At 42.5% G+C, this 23,444-nt stretch overlaps 1 protein-coding gene and 1 non-coding gene across 3 annotated transcripts in view; one reads left to right on the top strand and one right to left on the bottom strand.

Annotated features, from left to right (window-relative positions):
• Positions 1 to 23,444, bottom strand: part of LOC126344411 (uncharacterized) — a 244,382-nt gene that overhangs the window by 186,458 nt on the left and 34,480 nt on the right. The window contains exons 2-4 of one of the 2 annotated variants that reach the window (XM_050002017.1): positions 17,736 to 17,924; positions 8,101 to 8,460; positions 7,946 to 8,008 (exon numbers count right to left, since the gene is read on the bottom strand). In XM_050002017.1, coding sequence (XP_049857974.1) covers positions 7,946 to 8,008; positions 8,101 to 8,460; positions 17,736 to 17,924 — 612 coding nt within the window. The remainder of the gene's footprint in view (positions 1 to 7,945; positions 8,009 to 8,100; positions 8,461 to 17,735; positions 17,925 to 23,444) is intronic. The other variant, XM_050002018.1, reaches the window with a different exon arrangement.
• Trnas-cga (transfer RNA serine (anticodon CGA)) lies at positions 14,519 to 14,593 on the top strand. The gene has a single exon. It is a non-coding gene; the product is annotated as a tRNA-Ser (tRNA).

Raw genomic sequence — 23,444 nt, 5'->3', positions numbered from 1 at the left:
GCACAACTGGTCTATTTTCCCGCCAAAATTCAAAATTCCCGACAGTTTTTCTTGAGGTTAGGCTAGTGGACGTAGCACAATTGACTTATTTTCCCGCCAAAAGCAGCCATCTTGGATGACGTCAAGTGCTGTTTCAAAGTTTACATGCCGCCATCTTGGATGACGTCATTGCCGCCATGTTGAATAAATTTGGCTACAATGGAGAGTGGGGTGACGCGAACCTTCTCCCTCTACTGACGAGCGGCTGCTCTTCCTCGGTGATCAGTGGCGATGTGACAGGCGATTGGAACGCTGTGTCTGCAAGGCAGCGACTTGTGCAGTTAGTCTGACAATCTGTGCTTACTGTGCAGGAAGAATACTATCTGCTTGAGGCGGTGGAAAACAGCTCTGACACACGTGGGCGGATACTTTTCCACAATGCGATTTGCAATTTTTTGCGGGGGTGCTGAGATCACTGGTGCTTACTGTGAGTGTCTTCTGCACATACGGTGGAAGGCGCGACAACGGAATAGTCCATAAGACGTCATCGTTAGTGGCGTTACTCGCTAGAGTCTGTATTCTGCGCAGTAAAGAGAGAGTCATTGCCGAGTTTGTCAGTACGGAGTAAACTTAAACCCGTTTGGTCTAAGATGACATGTAGGTGACCAAGGCGTTCTTGATAGTCCTGGAACGATAGACGCTCAGTGTTGATGCAAGAACATCCTGCACGTCTGTAGCCATGCCTCACATAATGCACCGCCAACGTCGCTGTTCTCTATGTCGACAACGGCAACGTGAGCAAGCACGAACCGAGTCTCTTGCTGCGCAAACCATAAAACTGTGTTCTAATATGAGAATGGTGGTGACTTAACCATGATGTGGTTTATAACTGTGCTTGTAGGTAGGTCGCGAGCCGGTCGCGGGTCTTGCATTGCGAAGTTACGGTGGTGAGTTACACACAAGATGCGCGGCGCGGTTGACACGGATGTTCCGTATGCTGCGCGCGACGCCGTGCAGTACAGGCGTCGGCTGACTTTCGATATCACATCGGAGTCAAAAAAATGTTGCCGGTTAAACAGATTTACTTTATTCACAACATTAAATACCTTAGTTGTAACATGTTATTTTTCAGTCCGAGAAACTGGATACGAACAACAGAAAATTACGGGAAAGCGAAGAATAAATGTATATCAGAGAGTATATGATGCGGGGTATACACTTTGTGTCTGGCTCGCACTTGTCTCTATGTTGTACAGTAACTTCAGGATCACTTCAAACGTTTGTGCTATGTACCACGTATGACGTAGTCTCAGAACGAAATACTAAAATCTTTACGTATTTTGATGAATATTACAGACACTTTAAAGCCTTTGCACCATAATTCTGATTGGTAAATATTGCCTTCCCTGAAAGGTCGTTTTTGTACATAATCTAAAGTAGGCCTACATCGAATGTAATTTAGCCAGCCTATATTATCGATTATATCCCCCCCTCCCCCCCCCCCCCCCCCCCCAGTGGTGCATGGGGAGGTGAAGCATAAATGAGAAATTGTTTTGTCCTCTTAGCTCGTTATTTGTACCCACAAGTAAAATAGCCGCAAGTAAACCTACGATTGAAACGCCATCACTCTTTACGTAGTTCGATAGATATTGTGGACTTGGAGACACAACTGTCTAATTCGTTGAATGCTTCACACGTGGATTTCCTAGCGCTAAAATTGGCTTCGTGTAGTTATTTCCTCTTGGAAGTTTCGGCTACATTTAAATCTATGGTGAAACCTGTCTGCTTCCGCAGTATCCGTCTAACACGGCCGTCGAACCATCATGGATCTTGCTGGTCCTCACAAATTTGCTCGCCACATACTTGTCTAACGTGTATTCTACAATATTGTTAAACTTTCATCCATCTATTTGCACTCCACATTTTCAGCATTTTTGTCTGTGAATGTTTGAAACTGAGTGCTCAGACAATCTGACATCTATTTCTTCTCTCACTTGCTAAATAGAAATATTTTTCTACCTTTTTTTACATTCTTATTCGTTTGAAAGTTTCAACAAAAGCATTAGAATAATGATTGTCACCATTGAAGCAGTTTGACATAATACTTGCTCTTTCTAAAATATTTACCGAATTGTTCAATCTGTCTCTGCATACCGCTTGAATTTCTGTAGGGCATGCTTGATAATTTGTACCCGGATAATTTATCACAACTGTCATGAGCTAACTGCGATCAATTTTGAACGGTTGCAGAAGTCATACGTATAAAGACCTTACGAAGACTGGCTAAAATGTTAATGGGCTGATAGTGTTCTAGAGTCTAGCGAACAAAATTCTGTTTTTATTCTGTTGCAAGATGTTGCAAAATATCGTTGCAGAAGTGTCTACTTCATAAACCAAATAGGTTTCCTTAGAAGATCGTGTTGTTTGTGTTTCAGTCAAATGTTCCTATGGATGAAGGGTAGGGCCATTATCTCAAGCACGAAATGAAAAAGCAATAAAACCTTCGAGTGGAGTGAGGTTTCATTTGCAGGAATGGTTGGGGCAGTATCTTCTGGATTACGAAAGAGGTTCTTCTCACTGATTATCTTGCAAAGTGAGAAAACAACAAGCAATAATTTCCGAATATTACGCATGATTTCTGGATGTAGAAGTAACTCTGAAGAGATTTTAATTAAAAAAAGGTACTCTTTCATAAAGACAATGCTCCTGTCCACAGAGGTCTTGGGTAATGACAAAGCTGACAGGTTTGCTGCAGGCTCTGTTAGATCGTCCATATAATCTTTACCTACCCACCTTAACCATCCCCTTCCCCCCTCACACACAGGCACCCCTCCCAAAATCCATGGATCTTGCTGGCAGCAGTAGGGTAGGTCAGTTTACTAACGAGGACGGGGTGAATCGTGTCGGAGAGAAAAGAAATTTATGTTACAACATGACTAAATGGAGGATTTGAGGACAAAGGACAAATCGGAAGATAGTCAATTTGGTTATGGAGGGAACTGTGGAATGAGGGGTGGGGGAGGGGGGGGGGGCGGGGGTAAAGTTGCGACGTGAGACAAAGGCTTGAACAGAGTAAGCAGGTTAGAAAAGATGTCAGTTGCAGTACCTATGCAGAGGTAATGAGGCTAGGATCGAAAGCTGCAACAAACAATCTTCGGTCTGAACACCACAATAATAACAAGAAGAAGGAATTTGAGAACCGTTACCGTTTGATACAACGGAGAGATTACGATAGTCATAGACGGGTATTTGTAGACTTTCCAGATTGGTTCTTTGTACACTACTGGCCATTAAAATTGCTACACCACGAACATGACGTGCTACAGACGCGAAATTTAACAGACAGGAAGAAGATGCTGTGATATGCAAATGATTAACTTTTCAGAGCATTCACACAAGGTTGGCGTTGGTGGTGACATCTACAACGTGCTGACATCAGGTAAGTTTCCAACCGACTTCTCATACACAAACAGCAGTTGACCGGCGTTGCCTGGTGAATCATTGTTGTGATGCCTAGTGCAAGGAGGAGAAATGCGTACCATCACGTTTCCGACTTTGATAAAGGTCGGACTGTAGCCTATCGCGATTGCGGTTTATCGTATACCGCGTTGGTCGAGATCCAATGACTTAGTAGAATATGGAATCGATGGTTCAGGAGGTTAATACGGAACGCCGTGCTGGATCCCAACGGCCTCGTATCACTAGCAGTCAAGATGACAGGCATCTTATCCGCGTGGCTGTGACGGATCGTTCAGCCATATCTCGATCCCTGAGTCAACAGATGGGGACGTTTGCAAGAGAACAACCATGTGCACGAACAGTTCGACGACATTTACAGGAGCATGGACTATCAGGTCGAAGACCATAGCTGTGGTTACCCTTGACGCTGCATCACACACAGGAGCGCCTGCGATGGTGTACTCAATGACGAACCTGGGTGCACGAATGGCAAAACGTCATTTTTTCGGAAGAATCCAGGTTCTGTTTACAGCATCCTGATGGTCGCATCCGTGTTTGGTGACATTGCGGTGACTACGGTCGTAGGTTCGAATCCTGCCTCTGGCATGGATGTGTGTGATGTCCTTAGGTTAGTTAGGTTTAAGTAGTTCTAAGTTCTAGGGGACTGATGACCTTAGCAGTTAAGTCCCATAGTGCTCAGAACCATTTTGACATTGCGGTGAACGTACATTGGAAGCGTGTATTCATCATCGTCATACTGGCGTATCACCCGGCGTGATGGTATGGTGTGCCACTGGTTACACGTCTCGGTCACCTCTTGTTCGCATTGACGGCACTTTGAACAGTGGACGTTACATTTCAGATGTGTTACGACCCGTGGCGCTAACCTTTATTCGATCCCTGCGGAACCCTACATTTCAGCAGGATAATGCACAACAGCATGTTACAGGTCCTGTACGGGCCTTTCTGGGTACAGAAAATGTTCGACTGCTGCCCTGGCCAGCACATTCTCCAGATCTCTCACCAATTGAAAACGTCTGGTCAATGGTGGCCGAGCAACTGGATCGTCACAATACGCCAGTCAGTGCTCTTGATGAACTGTGGTATCGTGTTAAAGCTGCATGGGCAGCTGTACCTGTACACGCCATCCAAGCTCTATTTGACTCAATGTCCAGGTGTATCAAAGCCGTTATTACGCCAGAGGTGGTTGTTCTGGGTACTGATTTCTCAGATCTATGCACCCAAATAGTGTGAAAATGTAATCACATTTCAGTTCTAGTGTAATATATTTGTCCAACGAATACCCGTTTATCATCTGTATTTCTTCTTGGTGTAGCAATTTTAATGGCCAGTAGTGTAGATGAATTTTAGTCACTGTAAACACGTTGGATTAACTCAACCGACTTAAAAGGGAATAAAGTATATAGCCTTGCTCTCGTAAATCTTCAGTTTGTTCAGTAGTAAAATAATGTCGCAGAATCAGTGATCTCGGCAATAAATACATGCGTATGACAATCGTGATGATCTTTCATCTGAGACTCGGACTCGGGACCTTTGCCTCTCGCGGGCAAGTGCTCTACCGACCTTTTTTTTTTTTCGTCCGTTTCATCTGCTCGTGGCGGACATCTCAAGACACCCATTTCAGTCCGTCGTTGATCCATTAACTCAGTTTTTTATATTACAGAGGGCAGCCAACCCTCTGACCGAACATGCTGAGTTGCCGTGCCGGCGAAATAAAGAAAGTAAACTGCCGGCTGAGCTACACAAGCACGACCCACGCCACACTCCTCACAGCTTTACTTCTGCCAGTACCTCGCTTCCTACCTTCCAAACTTTACAGAAGCTCTCCTGCGAACCTTGCAGAACTAGCACTCCTGAAAGAAAGGATATTGCGGAGACATGGCTTAGCCACAGCCTTGGGGATGTTTCCAGAATGAGATTTTCACTCTGCAGCGGAGTGTGCGCTGATATGAAACTTCCTGGCAGATTAAAACTGTGTGTCGGACTGTGCTACAGACAAGTGATTGATTCGTTTTACTGACCCCCTGACTCAGATGATGCAGATGCTGAACAGTTCAAAGAAAACTTGAATCACATTTCAAATAGGTACCCCACTCATACCATTTTAGCTGCTGGTGACCTGAATCTACTATCGATACGTTGGGAAAAATACATATTTAAAGCCAACGGTGGGCATAAAACATCGTCCGCAATTGTACTGAATGCTTTCTCAGAAAATAATTATAACAATTAATTCAAAAGCACACTCGAAGTGTAAATGGTTGCGAAAACATACTTAACCTATTAGCAACAAATAATCCTGAACAAATAGAGAGCATCATAACGAATACTCGTATTAGTGACCACAAGGCAGTTGTAGCGAGACTGAATACCACAACAACCAAACCCACCGAAAACAAATGCCTATCTAAGAGACAGTCTCCACTCTTTCCGATCTAACTGTGTGATTTGAATTCAAAGAAATTGTGTCGATGGCAATTGAGATATGTGTACCACATAAAATAATAAACGACGATACTGATCCCTCCTGGTGCAATAAATCGATCAGAATACTCTTGCAGAAGCTACAAAAAAGCATGCCAAATTTAAAAGAACGGTAAACCCAAAGGATTTGCGAAATTTGACTGAAAATCGAAATTGAGCGCGTACTTCAATGCAGATGCTTTTAATAGTTTCCACAACGAATTCTGTCTCTAAGCTAGCAGAAAACCCAAAGAGAGTCTGATCATATGTGAAGTACACCAGCGGGAAGACGCAATCAGTATCTTCACTGCGCGATAACAATGGTTACGTCACTGATGACAGTGCCGCTAAAGCAGATTTACTAAAGACCGTTTTCCGAAACTCGTTCCCAAAAGAGGACGAAGTTAATATTCTAGAATTATAATCTAGAATAACTGCTAACCTGAGTAACTTAGAAGTAGATATCCTCGGTGTAGTGAAGGAGCTTAAACCACTTAATATAGGCAAGGCTTCCGGTCCAGATTGAATACAGTCAGGTTCCTCTCAGAGTATGCTGATACAATAGCTCCATACCTAACAATGATATAAAGCCGCTAGCTCACCGAAAGATCTGTACGTAAAGACTGGAAAGTTGCACAAGTCACACCAATATCCAAGAAAGGAAAAGGGAGTAATCCGCTGAATTACAGACCCTTATAACTAACGTCGATTTGTAGTACGGTTTTGGAACTCATTCTGTGTTCGAACATAATGAGTTATCTCGAAGAAAACAATTTATTGACCAATAGTCATTACGGATTCAGGAAAAGTCGTTCTTGTGAAACACAACTAGCTCTATGTTCTTACGAAGTAATGAGTGCGATTGACAGGGTTTGTCAAATTGATACCCCATTTTTAGATTTCCAGAAGGCTTTCGACACCGTTCCTCACAAGAGGCTTCTAATCGAATTGCATGCCTATGGAGTATTGCCTCAGTTGTACGACTGGATTGGTGAGTTCCTGTCAGGCAGGCCACAGTTCGTAGTAACTGACGGAAAGTCATCGAGTAAAACAGAAGTAATATCTGGCGTTCCGCAAGAAAGTGTTATAGGTCCTCTGCTGTTCCTGATGTACATAAATGACATGGGAGGCAATCTCAGCTGCCCTCTTAGACTGTTCGCAGATGATGCTGTCATTTACCGTCTTGCAAAGTCATCAGATGTTAAAAACCAACTGCAAAATGATTTAGACTAGATACCTTTATGGTGCAAAAAGTGGCAATTGACTCAAAATAATGAAAATGTGAAGTTGCCTACATGAGTACTAAAAGGAATCGACTAAATTTCAGTTACACGATAAATTACACAAATATAAATGCTGTAAATTCAACTAAGGACTTAGGGATTACTGTTACGAATAACTTAAATTGGAAAGATCACATACATAATGTTGTGGGTAAAGCAAACCGAAGACAGTGAGTTATTGGTAGAATACCTACAAAATGCAACAGAACGACTATGGAGACTGCGAACACCACGTTTAGCCGCCCTTTTCTGCAGTATTGCTGTGCGGTGTGAGATTCGAATCAGATGGGAGCGACGGATGGCATCGAAAAAGTACAAAGAAGGGCAGCTCGTTTTGTATTATCGCGGAATAGGGGAGATAGTACCACAGACATGATACGTGAACTGGAGTAGCAATCATTAAAACGAAGGTGTTTTTCGTTGCGGGAGAATCTTCTAGTGAAATTTTAATCATCAAATTTCTCCTCCGAATGCGAAAAATAATCTGTTGGCTCCCCCCTGCATAGCGAGAAATGATCATCATGATAAAATAAGAGAAAGTGGAGCTCGCACAGGAAGATTTAAGTGCTCGTTTTTCGCACGTGCCGTTAGAGAGTGGAACCGTGGTGAAATAGCTTGAAGGTGGTTGGATAAACCCTCTGCCGCGCATTTAATCGTGAACTGCAGAGCAATCATGCAGATGTAGATGAACTAACAACCTTTCCGGGACAAGTTATGTACTGAATATCGATGTTACTTACTGACAGGCGGAACCCCTTCTTCAGTGAACTCGGCCGGAAGCCTTCGCTGTGCGTCCCCGACATCTGAAACGTGCGTGCAGCCAGTGCAAGAACATTTTGGAGCTCAAAGTATCCACATTTAGAGTGCACAAGCTGAATCCTGCCAGAGCGCTTACCTGGACATCTCGAACTCGAGCACCAGTCACGTAGTCGGTGAAGATCTTGGTGTCGTCTGGGCTGTCCCCACTACCTCCTTCCTTCTCCATAGTAAAAATGGAACCCGGAGATCTCGGGCGGCATTTAGAGTACAAAGTTCGAGGTTTCTCAAAGTGTCGCTCGAAAGCATAACAGGGGCCGGCCGGAGCATCACCTCCTACCCAAAGCGGCTCTTTGTCAGCAAGTGATATCCCTATGTAGGTATAAGCACCGTGATCCTTCCCCAGTGACTTTGTTGCAACGTACGTTCGCCCGTCTTTCGATTTATACGTAGTGGTGAGATCTTCAGTTTTATCAATTTTCTTGAACTCTGGAGGAACCTAAAACAGCGACAGAAAATATCAAATCACCATTTATCCTTGGTTTACTAATACAATCATAGGTTTTGTAAAGAGTAGTAGAAGGGATTCTGAAAAAAAATCTGGTTCATGGTGTATCATCAATAATAGAATATGTTAAAAATTGTATGTGACAGACAAAGTAACAAGGTGAGAGATGAGAAACAGAGGCATTATATTACAATTCCAGAGTTTGACTTGGCAGGCTTACGAGACACTAGCCTATAATAATCATCTTATTATGTGTTTATTAATGCGCTGTGAAATGGCAAATGAAGCCACTGAAACAGTTCGTTTGATTGAGAAATAGTATGCAGCAAGTAAATGGTATTATTCTATTTCGCTTACACTACACAGCATCAAGAATACGACTCAAAAGAAACTGTCACAATTTTGGAGAGAGAAAGTCCTTTAGGAGCTGTGCCAGAGTCGGTTCAAGAACTCATACATGGTCTGAACGAAAGGACGTCTGTAGCTATACAGGAAGCATTAAGGAGGGAGAGCCGGCCGCGGTGGCCGTGCGGTTCTGGCGCTGCAGTCCGGAACCGCGGGGCTGATACGGTCGCAGGTTCGAATCCTGGCTCGGGCATGGGTGTGTGTGATGTTCTTAGGTTAGTTAGGTTTAAGTAGTTCTAAGTTCTAGGGGACTTATGACCTAAGATGTTGAGTTCCATAGTGCTCAGAGTCATTTGGACCATTTTTTGTTAAGGAGGGAGAGTTACGAAACTGATGCAGATTAATATATCTCGCATTTGTGGAATACGCACCGAAGTCGCAGACAACAAAAGGTTACACATTTTTGGCTAGACAGCTTCGAGTACCAGCTCCCACCAACAAGAGGCCAGTCACATATTTGCGGCAATAACAACAAATGGCCTATACACTATATCGTACGACCAAGAGATCGACACTGATCGAACCGTAACAACTGAGAAACCTGATATTGTTATATAGCAGTTAGAAGGAAGTTCGTTAATCTTAATTAATGGGTCGGTTGCGTGAGATGCGAACATAAAGTGTTAAGCAGCTTAGCAGAAACGGAATCACGAGAACCGGAGCGTAGATATGGGTCTTATGTGGAGACTGAAAATTGGTGTCACCTGTGTCATAGTTAGTTACCGGAGCGATGTGGCGAATTCCCATCTGGATATCCAGATTTGCATTTTCCGTGGATTCACTGTATAGCCTTGGGGAAATGCTGGGATGGTGCCTCTGAAACGCACAAGTTCGATTTCCTTCTCCATCCTACCCTAGTCCTTGCATGCGCTCTGTCTCTAATGACTTTGTTGTCAACGGGACGATAAACCTAAATCTTCCTTGCCTTTTTATCACGGCACAGTTTCAGGAGAGCACCACCTCATTCTCAAGGCTTTACTAAAAATGGTCAAATACTAATTGTATGTGGCGAATTGTATTATAATATTATTATAAAATTTATATAATTATTATAAAATTATTATAAAATAATCTTATAGAAATCCCAAGAAAGACATATGAGTGGGACGCAAAAAAAAAGTCGCACCTTGTGAAAAGAAGTCTGAGGACGGTAATAAAGATAATAATACTGAATAGGTCGGGGACAATTCATTCCTGTCTCAAAAGTCGATAAATAACAGTAATTGGTATACGGAGCAAATGTAAAGGTTGTTAGCTGGAGGACATGAAGAGCTACCTTTAAAACAGAAAATCTACTCACATCAAAAAAAGTCTTGCACCACCTCGGTTCCGAGAGTTGCGTAAACTGTACTGAAAATTGAAATAGAGATTAACATAAACATCATTTCCGCCCTTTTTATTGCTCATGAAAACCACACATTGTATGTTGTACCACCACATTGCGAGACCTTCAGAGGTGGTGGTCCAGATTGCTGTACACACCGGTACCCCTAATACCCAGTAGCACGTCCTCTTGCACTGATGCATGCCTATGTTCGAAGTGGCATACTATCCACAAGTTCATCAAGGCACTTTTGATCCAGATTGTCCCACACCTCAACGGCGATTCAGCGTAGATCCCTCAGAGCGGTTGGTGGGTCATGTCGTCCATAAAAAGCGCTTTTCAATCTATCCCAGGCATGTTCGATAGATCTCATGTCTGGAGAACATGCTGGCCACTCTAGTCGAGCGATGTCGTTATCGTCAAGGAAGTCATCCATAAGATGTGCACTACGTGGACGCGAATTGTCCATGAAGACGAATGCCTCGCCAATATGCTGCCGATAGGTTGCACTATCGGTCGGAGGATGGCATTCGCGTATCGTACAGCCGTTACGGCGCCTTCTATGACCACCAGCGGCGTACGTCGGCCCCACATAATGTCACGCCAAAACAGGAGGGAGCCTCCACCTTGCTGCACTCGCTGGACAGTGTATCAAAGGCGTTCAGCCTGATGGGGTGGCCTCCAAACACGTCTCCGACGATTGTCTGGTTGAGGGAATATGCGACACTCATCGGTGAAGAGAACGTGAAGCCCACCCTGAGAGATCCACTCGGCATGCTGTTGGGCTCATCTATGCAGCACTGCATGGTGTCATGGCAACAAAGTGGACCTTGTCATAAACGTCGGAAGTGAAGTTGCGCATCATGGAGCCTATTGCGCACAGTTTGAGATGCAACACGACGTCCTGTGACTGCACGAAAAGCATTATTCAACATGGTGGCGCCCTTGGGCGGCCTAATCGAGGCATGTCATCGACAGTTCCAGTCTCTCTGTATCTCCTCCATGTCCGAACAACAATGCTTTGGTTCACTCCGAGACGCCTGGACACTTACCTTGTTGAGAGCCCTTCCTGGCACAAAGTAACAATGCGGACGCGATAGGACCGCGGTATGGCCGTCTAGGCATGGTTGAACTACAGACAACACGAGCCGTGTACCTCCTTCCTGGTGGAATGACTGGAACTGATCGGCTGTCGGACTCCCTCCGTCTAATAGCCACTGCTCATGTATGGTTGTTTACATTTATGGCCGGGTTTAGTGACATTTCTGAACAGTCAAAGGGACTGTGTCTGTGATACAATATCCACAGTCAACGTCTATATTCAGGAGTTCTGGGAACCGGGGTGATGCAAAACTTTTTTGATGTGTGTAGTTGTAAGCTTGTAATTATTTTAAACTAATCAATGTATTTTTGCGCTTTCAACGTGTAATATTGGAACTATGTCAGCAGCTACTCCAAGTTTTAACCACACAAATGCGGTTTCTCCGCCACTGGATGTTGGAGAATTGGGAGCTTCTCAAAATTTCTTCGTCTAAGGCAAATGGCCTTCTTAGATGCTTCCCCTTAAAAATCCATTTTGTTAAAAGCTTGCTAACAGCATGAGAAAGTTAACCATACGCATTCTAGCTTCTCAGGAAACACAGATAAGAGGGAAAACATTCTGACTCATTAAAAATCTGGTTAAACAAAGGTAAAACCAGTACAAAAATCAAAGGCTATCTAACAATTGTGGAGAAACCGTTGATAAATTTTAAACTCTACTTTGGCATCACAAATAGTCTATTCTTACTGTGAAAACGACCAACAAAGCGTGTAGTTCGATAACATTTTTCACTCAAATAAACAGTAATAAGAAAAATGTACAGAAAATCGAGAAATTTTGAAAAGTCTTTAAGTGGAGACTAGTCGCCAGATCGTAAAACGTGCAAAAGTTATTTGGCAAGTTTAATGCGCAAATAGCGATGGAGAAGGTACACAATTGTGTAGTTTGGATTCAATCAGCACATTTGAGAACGCATAAGAATAATGTGAAACGCCCTACAGACCTTAGTAAACAACTTTCTTCGAATCCATACACAAAAGCTACTGAATTTCGAGAAACGAAACAAAACGTCTTAAACAGAACGTCCCTCTTTTCTTACAGCGAATGCGAAAACAGAATTCTAAGGATTACCCACATATACACAACACATTCCATACCTCAATACGGAAATTAGGACAGCCACCTATCAAACAAAACATCGTTGATAGGACACAAGCTGTGATAAGGCATTAGGTGTTTAAAGGACGGAATCGAAGAGTGGCATGAGTGGAACAAACATTGTACGACAGAAAGACAGTGTCCTCCAAAATAACTCATAGGAGGAAAGATAGAGTGATCAAAATAAGCTCGTAGAAATACAGCCGAATTTTTTAAAAACACGTTTTTGTTCAGAAGGTGTGGAATTTGGCGTCCCACTGATGACATGGCCATTATATGTAGACCAAAAGTTCGGACGGTACGAGGATGGGAAAGGAAATCGGCCATGTCTTATAAAAAGCGAACTCTCTCAGCTTTCAGCTCATCATTTCAAAGGAACTACCCAAAACATAAATCTAGGGGGCTCAGCGGAGGCTTAATTCCGTGGAGTAGACGTCACTCGCACAGAGAAGTGTAAGCTAAGAGGAGGTAAACTAACACAGAAAAATCATTATATTCTAAACAAAGACATTGTGGAATACTATATCTGCAGGGATTTGACATGGAAAAGGCGTAAACCTCTTACTATTTAAGTTTTTTCTATACAAAATTATTCAAGAATCCCTAAAAGGCATCAAAGATTCTAATGTATGGATAAGAAAGCGGCCCTCCACGGAGGGTCAGCATTAGCATTCGCAGGCGTCGCCAGGTCCCCGGTCCTCACTGTCCAGGGCAGAATTCCAGCAAGGTGATCACACTCTATTCGTTAGGCCGGCGACTTACACGCACAGAGTGGTATGTTTCTGGACGCTGAGATCCCCTTGATCACGCTTTGATTTAGTCGTGTGTAGCTACGAATAATACTGGTCAACGTAGAAAGCAACGAACTGGCACATACAAAATTCGTTATGCCGACGGCTGAAATCCTTAAAGGAGGCTAACTCTCGTGTATAATGCATAACACAGCTTCAAATGTATTATTGCTTTACTAATGAGATAACGAGTTCAATATTTGATGTTGAGCATGTAAAACGTTTATGGCTGAAGACGAAAATGATGTTGAGCATGTAAAACGTTTACGGCTGAAGACGAAAATCAATAATTATCCACGTTATTAGTGCCCGATTATTCACTCACACATTAATGAAAATCAGAACCACTTCGTCACAAATCATTAAATATACTGGACGTTAAATTATACGGAAATACTAAAAACAGTTCCGTTACAAACAACAAGCTATATAAACTCTATGCTAAATACATGAATAGTACCTCATATTTCTGTACGATGTAGAGTGTCACTTCTAATGGCACTAAAGTTAATTTTTTCAGGTCGGTCTTCGTAGGTTATATATGGTAGTTATAGGGGTACTACATTGCAAAAAAAAAAAAAAAAAAAAAAAAAAAAAAAAAAAAAAAAAAAAAAAAAAAAAAAAAAAATTGGTTTGTAAGCACATACGCAACCGTTAATAAGAAGTATTTACATTTTATGAAAACCTATTTTTTCTCCTATAGTATGCACCAACAATTATATAAATTTGTAGTTATTTTGACTAGTGTGTGTGGATAATAACTGCAAAGTCTGCACAATGTGTAGCGAATAGAATTAGTAGCATAAAGTAATGAAATGAAGTTTTATCACATGAACATCGATCATTTAGTTTTGATCATTATTTTATGAGCTATAAGTGAAAAAATCTTACAAAATGTTTCAAACTATGTTTAAAGTTTTCTGCTTGATCTCAGTATCAGATACTGGATGAGTATAGCATGAGTAATTTGCGCTCCTTTTCAAGAAAAGCTAGTTATTCACGAACCTCATTATTTTTTGATGTCATATCTCCTGAACTATTTCTGTAGTATAAAAATATAATTTTGCATTTACAGCCAAGGTATACGTGGGTACTGTCCGCAAAATGTGTTGGGAATTGAGTTAGTAGAATATCAGCGCAAACTCCGCTGCAGAGTGAAAATCTCATTCTGGAAACATCCCCCAGGCTGTGGCTAAGCCATGTCTCCGCAATATCCTTTCTTTCAGGAGTGCTAGTTCTGCAAGTTTCGCAGGAGAGCTTCTGTAAAGTTTGGAAGGTAGGAGACGAGGTATTGGCAGAAGTAAAGCTGTGAGTACCGGGCGTGAGTCTTGCTTCGGTGGCTCAGTTGGTAGAGCACTTGCCCGCGAAAGGCAAAGGTCCCGAGTTCGAGTCTCGGTCGGGCACACAGTTTTAATCTGCCAGGAAGTTTCAATTGAGTTAGTAGTAAAGCAGTAATAAACCAAAACCTCATGCTTGGTTATGAAGTTTTACTGTATGAACAGCGGAAATGAAGTGAGAGTTATTTCCTTTCATTATTTTGCTTATGAAGTCATGATCTGGGGTGAAACAGAAGAGGAAGTTCAGGCCAGAATCAATGTGTGGAAATCACAGTTCTAGGAATGTTAAACCCACATCGAGCAAGTCAAGACACTGTCAACAGAGATGGGCACACCATAAATGTAAAACTAGGAGCTCACCCTATAGAATGTGTCTTTCATACCACGGAAGTACGATTTCCACGAATAATTCAATTATACAGGAGGTTACCAACAGAGTGCCAAACAGTTATGAATTGTACCAACAACTAAAAATCCTTTTACGGACGACGTGTTCCCAGAAATGCAAAATCTGTTATATTCAACGGCTACTTTATACAAGTATTGAGCTATTGTAACTAAGCATGCAACCTCACAAAAAGACAGTAATCGATACCCCAGGCATCAGAAAAAAAAAATTCCTGAGATCCACAATTCAGAAGACAAAGATGGGTAAGTAAAGAAATGAGTAGACGACAAAGAAAGCCGGAGCCAAGATATCCCTTTTAGACCGAATCAGCGCATCCCGACTATGGTGATAAGGGGTTGTAATCAGGCTGGAGCTTACAAGAACAGCCAGAATAAATACGTACCGAGAGGAGGAAGGAAAACGAGTCAGAAAAGGAAAAAAGAGTCAGAAACCATTTAGATAGACTTGGTCAAAAATGACTTACCTGCCAGAGGAAGGACGTTTGCATGATATCATCCGTGAAGGTTATACATTGACAAAAATACGTGGAAGACGCTAATTAACAGACCTGGGACGCTGGAGCTGCTTCCTAAGTGTCGTCAATATTACTGATGCCAAACCGTAAGGAAGTTCACAGTTATTTCTTTTACTTTCTTCTAAACACTGAAGTTGTTATAAACTTTATTTTGTCAGATTGCAGTTCAGAGAATTTTTGTTCCATTACTTATTCTTTCACTTACTTGATTTTCCCCTTGATAATTTTGTTCAGTCTTCTGTGCAGTGTGTACCATAATTAATGGCGTAAATACACGCAGTTCAAAGTACACGATACTAGTCATTCTTGGATAACATCACCTCACCATCTGCAAGGCGCTTCAGTCTGGAACCGCGCGGCCGTTACGGTCGCAGGTTCGAATCCTGCCTCGGGCATGGATGTGTGTGATGTCCTTAGGTTAGTTAGGTTTAAGTAGTTCTAAGCTCTAGGGGACTGATGACCTCAGAAGTTAAGTCCCATAGTGCTCAGAGCCATTCGAACTATCATCTACTGCAAATTCTTTGCTTTCCATGTTGTTGAAGGAGATTGTACAGACCCAAACAAGAAAATATTGTCTAGCTATGAGCACATGTTCAGTAAAAAAGATGTGTTTCACAGTAGCGAAGATTAACAAGTGCTCACAGCCCTAAAGGTATGCAATTTATAGCCCATGTTTACTACTTTTTTGCTTCTAGTATCGTGTACTTTCAACTGTGATCGTTTATGCCATTAATTATGTTCCTGTATTTCCTTTGCAGCTTCCTTTTCCTTGTTTCAGGCTGAAAAATTTCTTTTTTATAGTTTCAACTGTTTCACATAAATTACTAATCCAACATCAGATCCTGCTCTAAGGTTTTCGTTCAGTTTGACATTCCCGTCACCTTTAAGCTATGGTTCTTTCAGTTATCTTGTAACGTACTATACTGTCACTTTCTCTTTGATTTTTTTTTAAAATTTTGCCATGAAATCTCCAGCCAAAGCGGTTCTAGGTGCGCAGTCCGGAGCCGTGCGACTGCTACGGTCGCAGGTTCGAATCCTGCCTCGGGCATGGATGTGTGTGATGTCCTTAGGTTAGTTAGGTTTAAGTAGTTCTAAGTTCTAGGGGACTAATGACCACAGCAGTTGAGTCCCATAGTGCTCAGAGCCATTTGAACCATTTTCTCCAGCCAAAGGACTGTGGCCTCTTTGTAAATGACTTATAGACGGATTCAGTCTACCTCTGAAGCTGAGAATTCAGAGGAAATGATTGCAGTCTGGAGGGTTCCAGTTCAGTCCCCAGTACTGTCAGGATAGGTACGGAGTGTATTCAGCCTTGTGTCGTCAGCGGAGGGGCTGCTTTATCGAGGAGTTGTGGCGCTGACAGTGGATAGGAGAGCGATGTACTAACACCATGCCCAACTATACTAAAGCACCCAGATGACGCCGTACAGCAGAGAATGACACGACAGCCGTTTGGCACCGTTGGTCCTCCGGCACTGGCTGCGAAGTTATTTCGGAATTCTAAGGGGGAGCGATGTAATTTGTCCAAAGGAGCAACCTGTAATTCAGGAAGGAGATGCCATTCATTATGTTGCTTGATGCTGTCAGAACAACACCTATGTGCTGCGCAGAGGGGTTACTCTTGCTAGTGCAGACTCACGAGAAGAAAATTGCCGGAAATGAAGAGGGTAAGTGAGCAATGCTGTCGGAAATGGACAGTCCTATGGTACCGTCATTACAACACGCATCCTAAGAATTCCAGACATAGGTGCAATACCAAATCATTAATATTCAGCCATCAACTCATCATCCCTCTAACGAAGTCTGTTACGATCATAATAACCCGCCAGCTCTGACTGACGAAACAAGAGACTCAACTTTACAGATCACCAAAAGCCAATCGAGCAAGTGGAGCCACAAGTCACCACAGGAGAGGATTTGCAGGAATGACACACAAGTGCTTAGCCTGCACTTCATGAAGCGTACCAATATTCCTATCATTATAAGCTTCACGTGTCAAACTCAGGAAGAACTGTTGGAGGTAACTGTAATATGGATGTCAGACATAATTAACGATATTTATATTCAGCATGTATAGTAACAACGGCGACAGACTCACCCATTGTGAGGTATGCAATACACAAAACGATCTCTTTATAAAGAAATAGTGTGCATCCCGAACCTCACACTATATTCTACACGCAAACTCTGAGTTTCCAAGACAGCAGCTTATTGTATGCAGTACTACAGAATTTTACACTAAAGATGAAAGGTGATCGAAACAAGTTCGTCAGGCGAGAAGCGTACCTCTATCTGTGGTTGCGGCGGGCCAAAGACGCTTGAGGGTGCGGGCAGGTTGCCCTCTGGCGGTCTGCTGACGAAAGGCCCACTGAGTTCCCCGTCACCCATGGCCAGTGCCAGCTGCGACAGGTACACGTTGCGGTCTCGCTTGTTCGCCCGCGTCTTCTGAACGGCCGTCAGCTTGTACAGCCACGCCTGCGCAACACAAACGCTCATTTCGTTCACCACTATCCGTTTCGTCACTGTTTGTTAGTGCAAAGATGCAGGAAACTGAACTCCATACAGCGAGAGAAGAGCTACGACCATTGACGCAGCCTTGGCGCAAGTGCTTCGCGCATCTACGACGGCCAGTCATATCGTGAGCTTTTGTTTGTGTTACCCAGCGCTCCAGTGTTGCCATAGTGCTGGGCGACCGCTGGTTTCAGTCAGTTGTGCCACGTGCTACGTTTGGGTTTGTGTGTATACATGTGCATTCCGCTACTGCTGGGAGTTTCTTGCCATGAGTGTAAGTGAAAAAGTGGATATAAGTGGAAAATGGTTGCTTGTAGTGCAGAGAAGAAGGCTTTTGGGAAAGGAGCTGCGCTGAAATCTCAAGCACATCAATGTATATACATATTGCGTGTTTACTTTGAAAGGGAAAGAGACAATGGTGGGCCTTAGATATCAGTGAGTGAAGTGGTTGACAGACTGGCAGATGCATTGAACGTCTCTACAGCGACAGTGAAGAGAGTCACAAATGATAAAGAGGCTGCCAATTCAGCTGTGATCCCTGTTATTGTGAGGCCTGGAAAGTCAAGGAAGAAATTGTGGCATGTGACTGAAAAAGACAATTTTGACGAAAGTGCTATCAGGCAACACATATACGAATACTACACCAGGAAGGAGTGTCTGACACTTAAAAAGTTGATGGTATCACTGTTGGACAGTGGTTTGTTTACAGGCAGAACGACAAGTCTCTCCAGTGTTTTGAAAAAAAGTGGCTTCTGTTGGAAAAAGTTCTCAGGACGAAAGATAGTAATGGAACGTGGACACATTGTACCATGGAGATGTCATTTCCTGCACGAGTTGGTAGCAGTGAATCCAGAAAATGTAATACAGATCGACGAAACATGGGTCAACGTGCGTCATGCACGTTCCGTTGCATGGACAGACGACACGCGCCATGGAACTATGAGTGTATCAACTGGTAAGGGAGGAGACTAATGACTTTATGAACGGTTTCGTGCCCAGTTCTGTGACGATGTACCAGAAAAAAAAAAACTGTCGGCTGCCACAAAGAGATGAATGCAGATACATTCAAAGACTTGTTCGTTATTCACTTGCTACCAAACGTCAGTTCTGGTAGTGTTTTTGTAATGGACCAGTCTGTACAATTAAATAAGGCACCAACAGCTGCTGCAAGGTGAGACGAAATAGTCAGCTGGTTGAAAGATAGTAAAATAGGCTTTCAACAGAATATGCAGAAAGCGGAACTTCTGGAATTAGTGAAACAATACAAGCCACAGAAGATGCATTATGTGACTGATACTTTAGCAGAGAACCACGGCCACAAACTTATATGTCTTCCACCGTACCACTGCCATTACAATGTGATTGAACTCATCTAGGCTCAAATAAAAGCAGATGTTTCGGAGCGAAACAAAACCTTTACTTTGCGAGACACAGAGAGGCTAGTAAATGAGGCTGTCACACGAATAACGCCAGGAAGGTGTAAGAGATGAATCCATTCATAATATTGTAATTTTCTTATCAGACGATGAGGACAGCAGCTGCGAAAATACCGAAGACAATGTGGTCGTGACAAGAGATGAGCAATCAGATGACGATGAGTTTGGGGTTTCCGCTCTCCCACACGAAAAATAGAGGTAACGTTCTTATTCGATATTTTACACATAAAATTTGTGGAAATTGCTTTACCTTGTTAATGTTGAAAATCTGATTGTGCGTAATTTTTATTTTAGTTGGAACCATAGTCATTGTAATTCTTTTTAGTTATTGCTATACGATTCAGGTTTCGGCCATAGGCCATTTTCAAGTACAGTAACTTAATTATATGTCGAAAGTACTCAGACTGATATGAAATACAGTGAAATCTGAACCATATAACAACAAAATGAAAATTGTTGCAGTTAAATGGCTGCAACAACATTAAAGAAAATATTTAATGTGTGTTTGTGTAAGGTGAGAAACACTGGTAGCGCATTTGGAAAAATATTCCATCAAGGAACACATCGGTCAGCAGAATTCTGCCCCTACAGGAAAGCTGCAATGAATGACGCAGCATTGTTAGGTTCTGAAGCAGCCGAGTATATCCGCAGGCTGGAGGGTGAGACAGGAAGTTCTGTCACCCTGCTGCCCCCGCCACTGGCTTGCTACCCGCTTGTGTCGAATACAGGCAACTGCGCAGCCAGCCCTCAGTGCTTTTCTCTCGAAGTATGGAGTATAGAGGGACACTCTAAAACTCAACGTCAAGAAACCTGTTCCTACCTGCCTGTTAGCATAGCCTACATGTTTGTCAGAGTCTTTGGATCTAAAGCATCCATAAATATTTAATTTAGCACACAGAAATAAATATTTTCTGTTGTGGGTTTCATCCAAGCTCTATAGGCTGAGGCAACTAAGACAGGCCACTCCAAATATATCAAAAATTAATAAACATATCGAGCTATGGTTATCGCCAAGGTATCATGGGCTCCCGGTAGTGTTCTCGTTTCCCGAGCACAGGGTCCCGGGGTCGTTCCCCGGTGGGGTCAGGGATTTTCACCTGCGTCGAGATGACTAGGTGTTGTTGTGCAGTCTTCATCATCACCATTCATCCCCATTACGGTCGGAAGAAGGCAATGGCAAACCACCTCCACTAGGACCTTGCCCTTCTTCTCTGTAAAGGAGTATGGGACATCATCATCGTCATCATAGTCGACAATGTGACTTTTTTTCCTTACTTTCGCAAGTAATTGTTATCGTTCACAGTCACTGGATTACGACACCGACTTTGTTTTTTTTCCCTAATGGAACTGTATAATATTTTCTATGACATTTGAAGGGAGCTTCAAAGAGAACTACGAGGGCTATCCACAAAGTAAATTACGTTTTGGAATTAAAAATAAATAAAGTATTGGAATATTTTTTATTATGTACAGATGAAAGCCACACGTAAATACTAATTTTCTACATAGTTGCCATTTAAATTAAGAAACTTATCGTAGCGATGGACGAGCTTGGAAATTCCTTCGTCGTAAAATTCGGCCGCCTACGCCTTGAACCACGTGGTTACCTTGAAGCTGTGCGTTGTCATCAAAACGCTGCATAGCCAACCACTTCTTCATTGCTGGGAATAAGTGGAAGTCGCTCGTTGCCAGGTCGGGACTGTACGGCGGATGAGGAAACAACTCCCACTTAAAAGATTCAAGAACTTCACGAGTGGCGTTTGCCGTGTGGGCCCGGGCGTTGTCGTGAATCAGAAAGATCTTTGAGCCCAACTTTCCCCTGCGCTTGTTTTGTATTGCTCTTCTGAGGTTGTGCAGAGTTTGGCAATACCTTTGAGAGTTTATTGTAGTGACACTTTCCAGGAAATCCACAAAAATCACACCTTTTCCGTTCCAAAAGACAGTCGCCGTCACCTTCCATGGCGACATTGTCTGCATGCATTTCTTGGGTTTTTGGGGGGAATTTGTGTGCCCCCACTGCATTGACTGCAATTTGTCTCGCAGTTCACATGCTTAACCCATGTTTCGTCACCAGTAACGATGCAATCGAGTAGTGAGTCGCCATCTTTCTCGTGAGCGTCCAAAAACGTTAACGCTGCAGCGATTCGCTGGTTTTTGTGAATCTCTGTCAAGATTTTTGGTATCCATCTTGCACAAAACTTGTGGTAACTAAGCTTTTCAGTAATGATTTCGTGCAACAAACTTCATGAAATTTGTGGAAAACACGTAGAGAGTTCCGTTATTGTGAAATTACGGTTTTCACAGACCGCGGCATCGACGTTTTCGACAAGTTCGGCAGTCACTATGCTGGGTTTTCCACTTCGTTCTTCGTCGTGAACGTTAGTTCGGACATTTTTAAATTTGACACACTCCACCTTCAGTGATTATGTTGTCCCCATACACTTCACAAAGCTGCCGATAGATTTCTATCGTGTACAGTTTTTTTGCAGTCAGAAACCTTATTACGGGACGCACTTCACATTTCGCGGTACTTTCAATTAACGCTGACATTTCAAACTATCACAGTAACTCAGTGGAGTACTGCATGAACCTCTCACTAGCACGGCAGGATGCCGACTGAACGGTGGAATGGCATGACACCAAGATGGCTGCACCAGCCCCGCCCCCAACAGACACAAACGAAAACGTAATGTACTTTGTGGACAGCCCTCGTAGATCAAATAGCATCAAGATAACAGCGCCACAAACTACTGTCTGACCATCAGAGACGGAGTCCCACAAACGTCTGTCCTGTCATACCAGTTGCTAGCAAGCACATAAATCAGGTACGGTTAGCATGTTTATTTTCAGGTCTGCGATACCAAGTGCAAAAATGTTGACTTTGAGCATACTACGCCGTGTAAAACGATCTTGGAGTAACAATACTCCACGTTGAATTTCTAATGGAGTTTACAGCAACATTCGCCCGTGTTATAAGGCAGTTCATATCTTCGGGAGTCGTCAGTGTTTCCTAGTAGATCGTGTAACCAGACTTCGCCCTCTAGTATTATTGTTCCTCCACAGTATTTGTTGAAACCGAATTATTTTTCGAATTTTGGATAGGTCAGTTTTATCTCAGCTGCTTTACTGAAAACTTACATATGATTTTATACACAATATGTTACCTTGCAAGCTAAAATTTATGAAGAGACATTACTTTATTTTTGATATTACAATCAGTAAGTACTAGCTCTGATTGTGCAATTAAAAATATTTTTTTAGAAAAGTTTGAAATTACGAATTATTTGGAACACTTAAAATTCCTGTTATTATTACACAATCTAATACTGTTTATTTTGTTTATATCTGGATTCATTTCGAAATAATAATCGAAATTAATGGAAATTCATTTGTCAAGAAAAATTGTTATTAACGAAGAGTGAAGTAGTAGTAAGCATGCCTGTGATGTTATAGGACACATTTTTGTATTTTGGGTGAACAATGTAATTTCGGATTTATTAATGTGAAAAGTCAAAAGACTGTATGATATAATAAAATGTAACAAAATATATTAACGTATCAACAAAAATTCTGCAACAACGATCTTGAAATTTATTTTGATCAATTCAACCACGAGCATCTAAAATGTGAGAATTTCAGCTTCAAGAATCAGACCCATAGACAAGATCTGGAGCCAACTCTACATGAAACTATGAAGTCTACTGTAATCTTCGCTCCTCTCAAATTTTCGTAAAAGACTTTGGTTATTGTGGACCATAGCTGGAATTAGGAAGGAGGGGGGTGAGATTACAACCGCCTGCTTTAATTTTCGCTACAGATAAAAGTAAAGAACTGTTAAGACTGACGAGTTCACAGACCATTTTGCGTCTGCTGAACGACCGTTCCCATGTTGTCGAATGTTCTTATAAGGGTCTGTCATTACATGTGTGGAATGGGACGGACATTAGCCACTTTGGTACCACACTGGTTGCCTTATGTCCAGTGGAATGTACTCGAATAACTGTGGCAACGGCATATCGTAAAAACTCGAGGTACTTGAGAGTATCTT

The sequence above is a fragment of the Schistocerca gregaria genome, chromosome 1 (genome assembly GCF_023897955.1).
Source record: "Schistocerca gregaria isolate iqSchGreg1 chromosome 1, iqSchGreg1.2, whole genome shotgun sequence".
In the NCBI taxonomy this organism is placed as follows: Eukaryota; Metazoa; Arthropoda; class Insecta; order Orthoptera; family Acrididae; genus Schistocerca; species Schistocerca gregaria.
The sequence above is the reverse complement of the archived record's forward strand: the minus strand, read 5'-3'. Positions and strand labels throughout refer to the sequence as shown.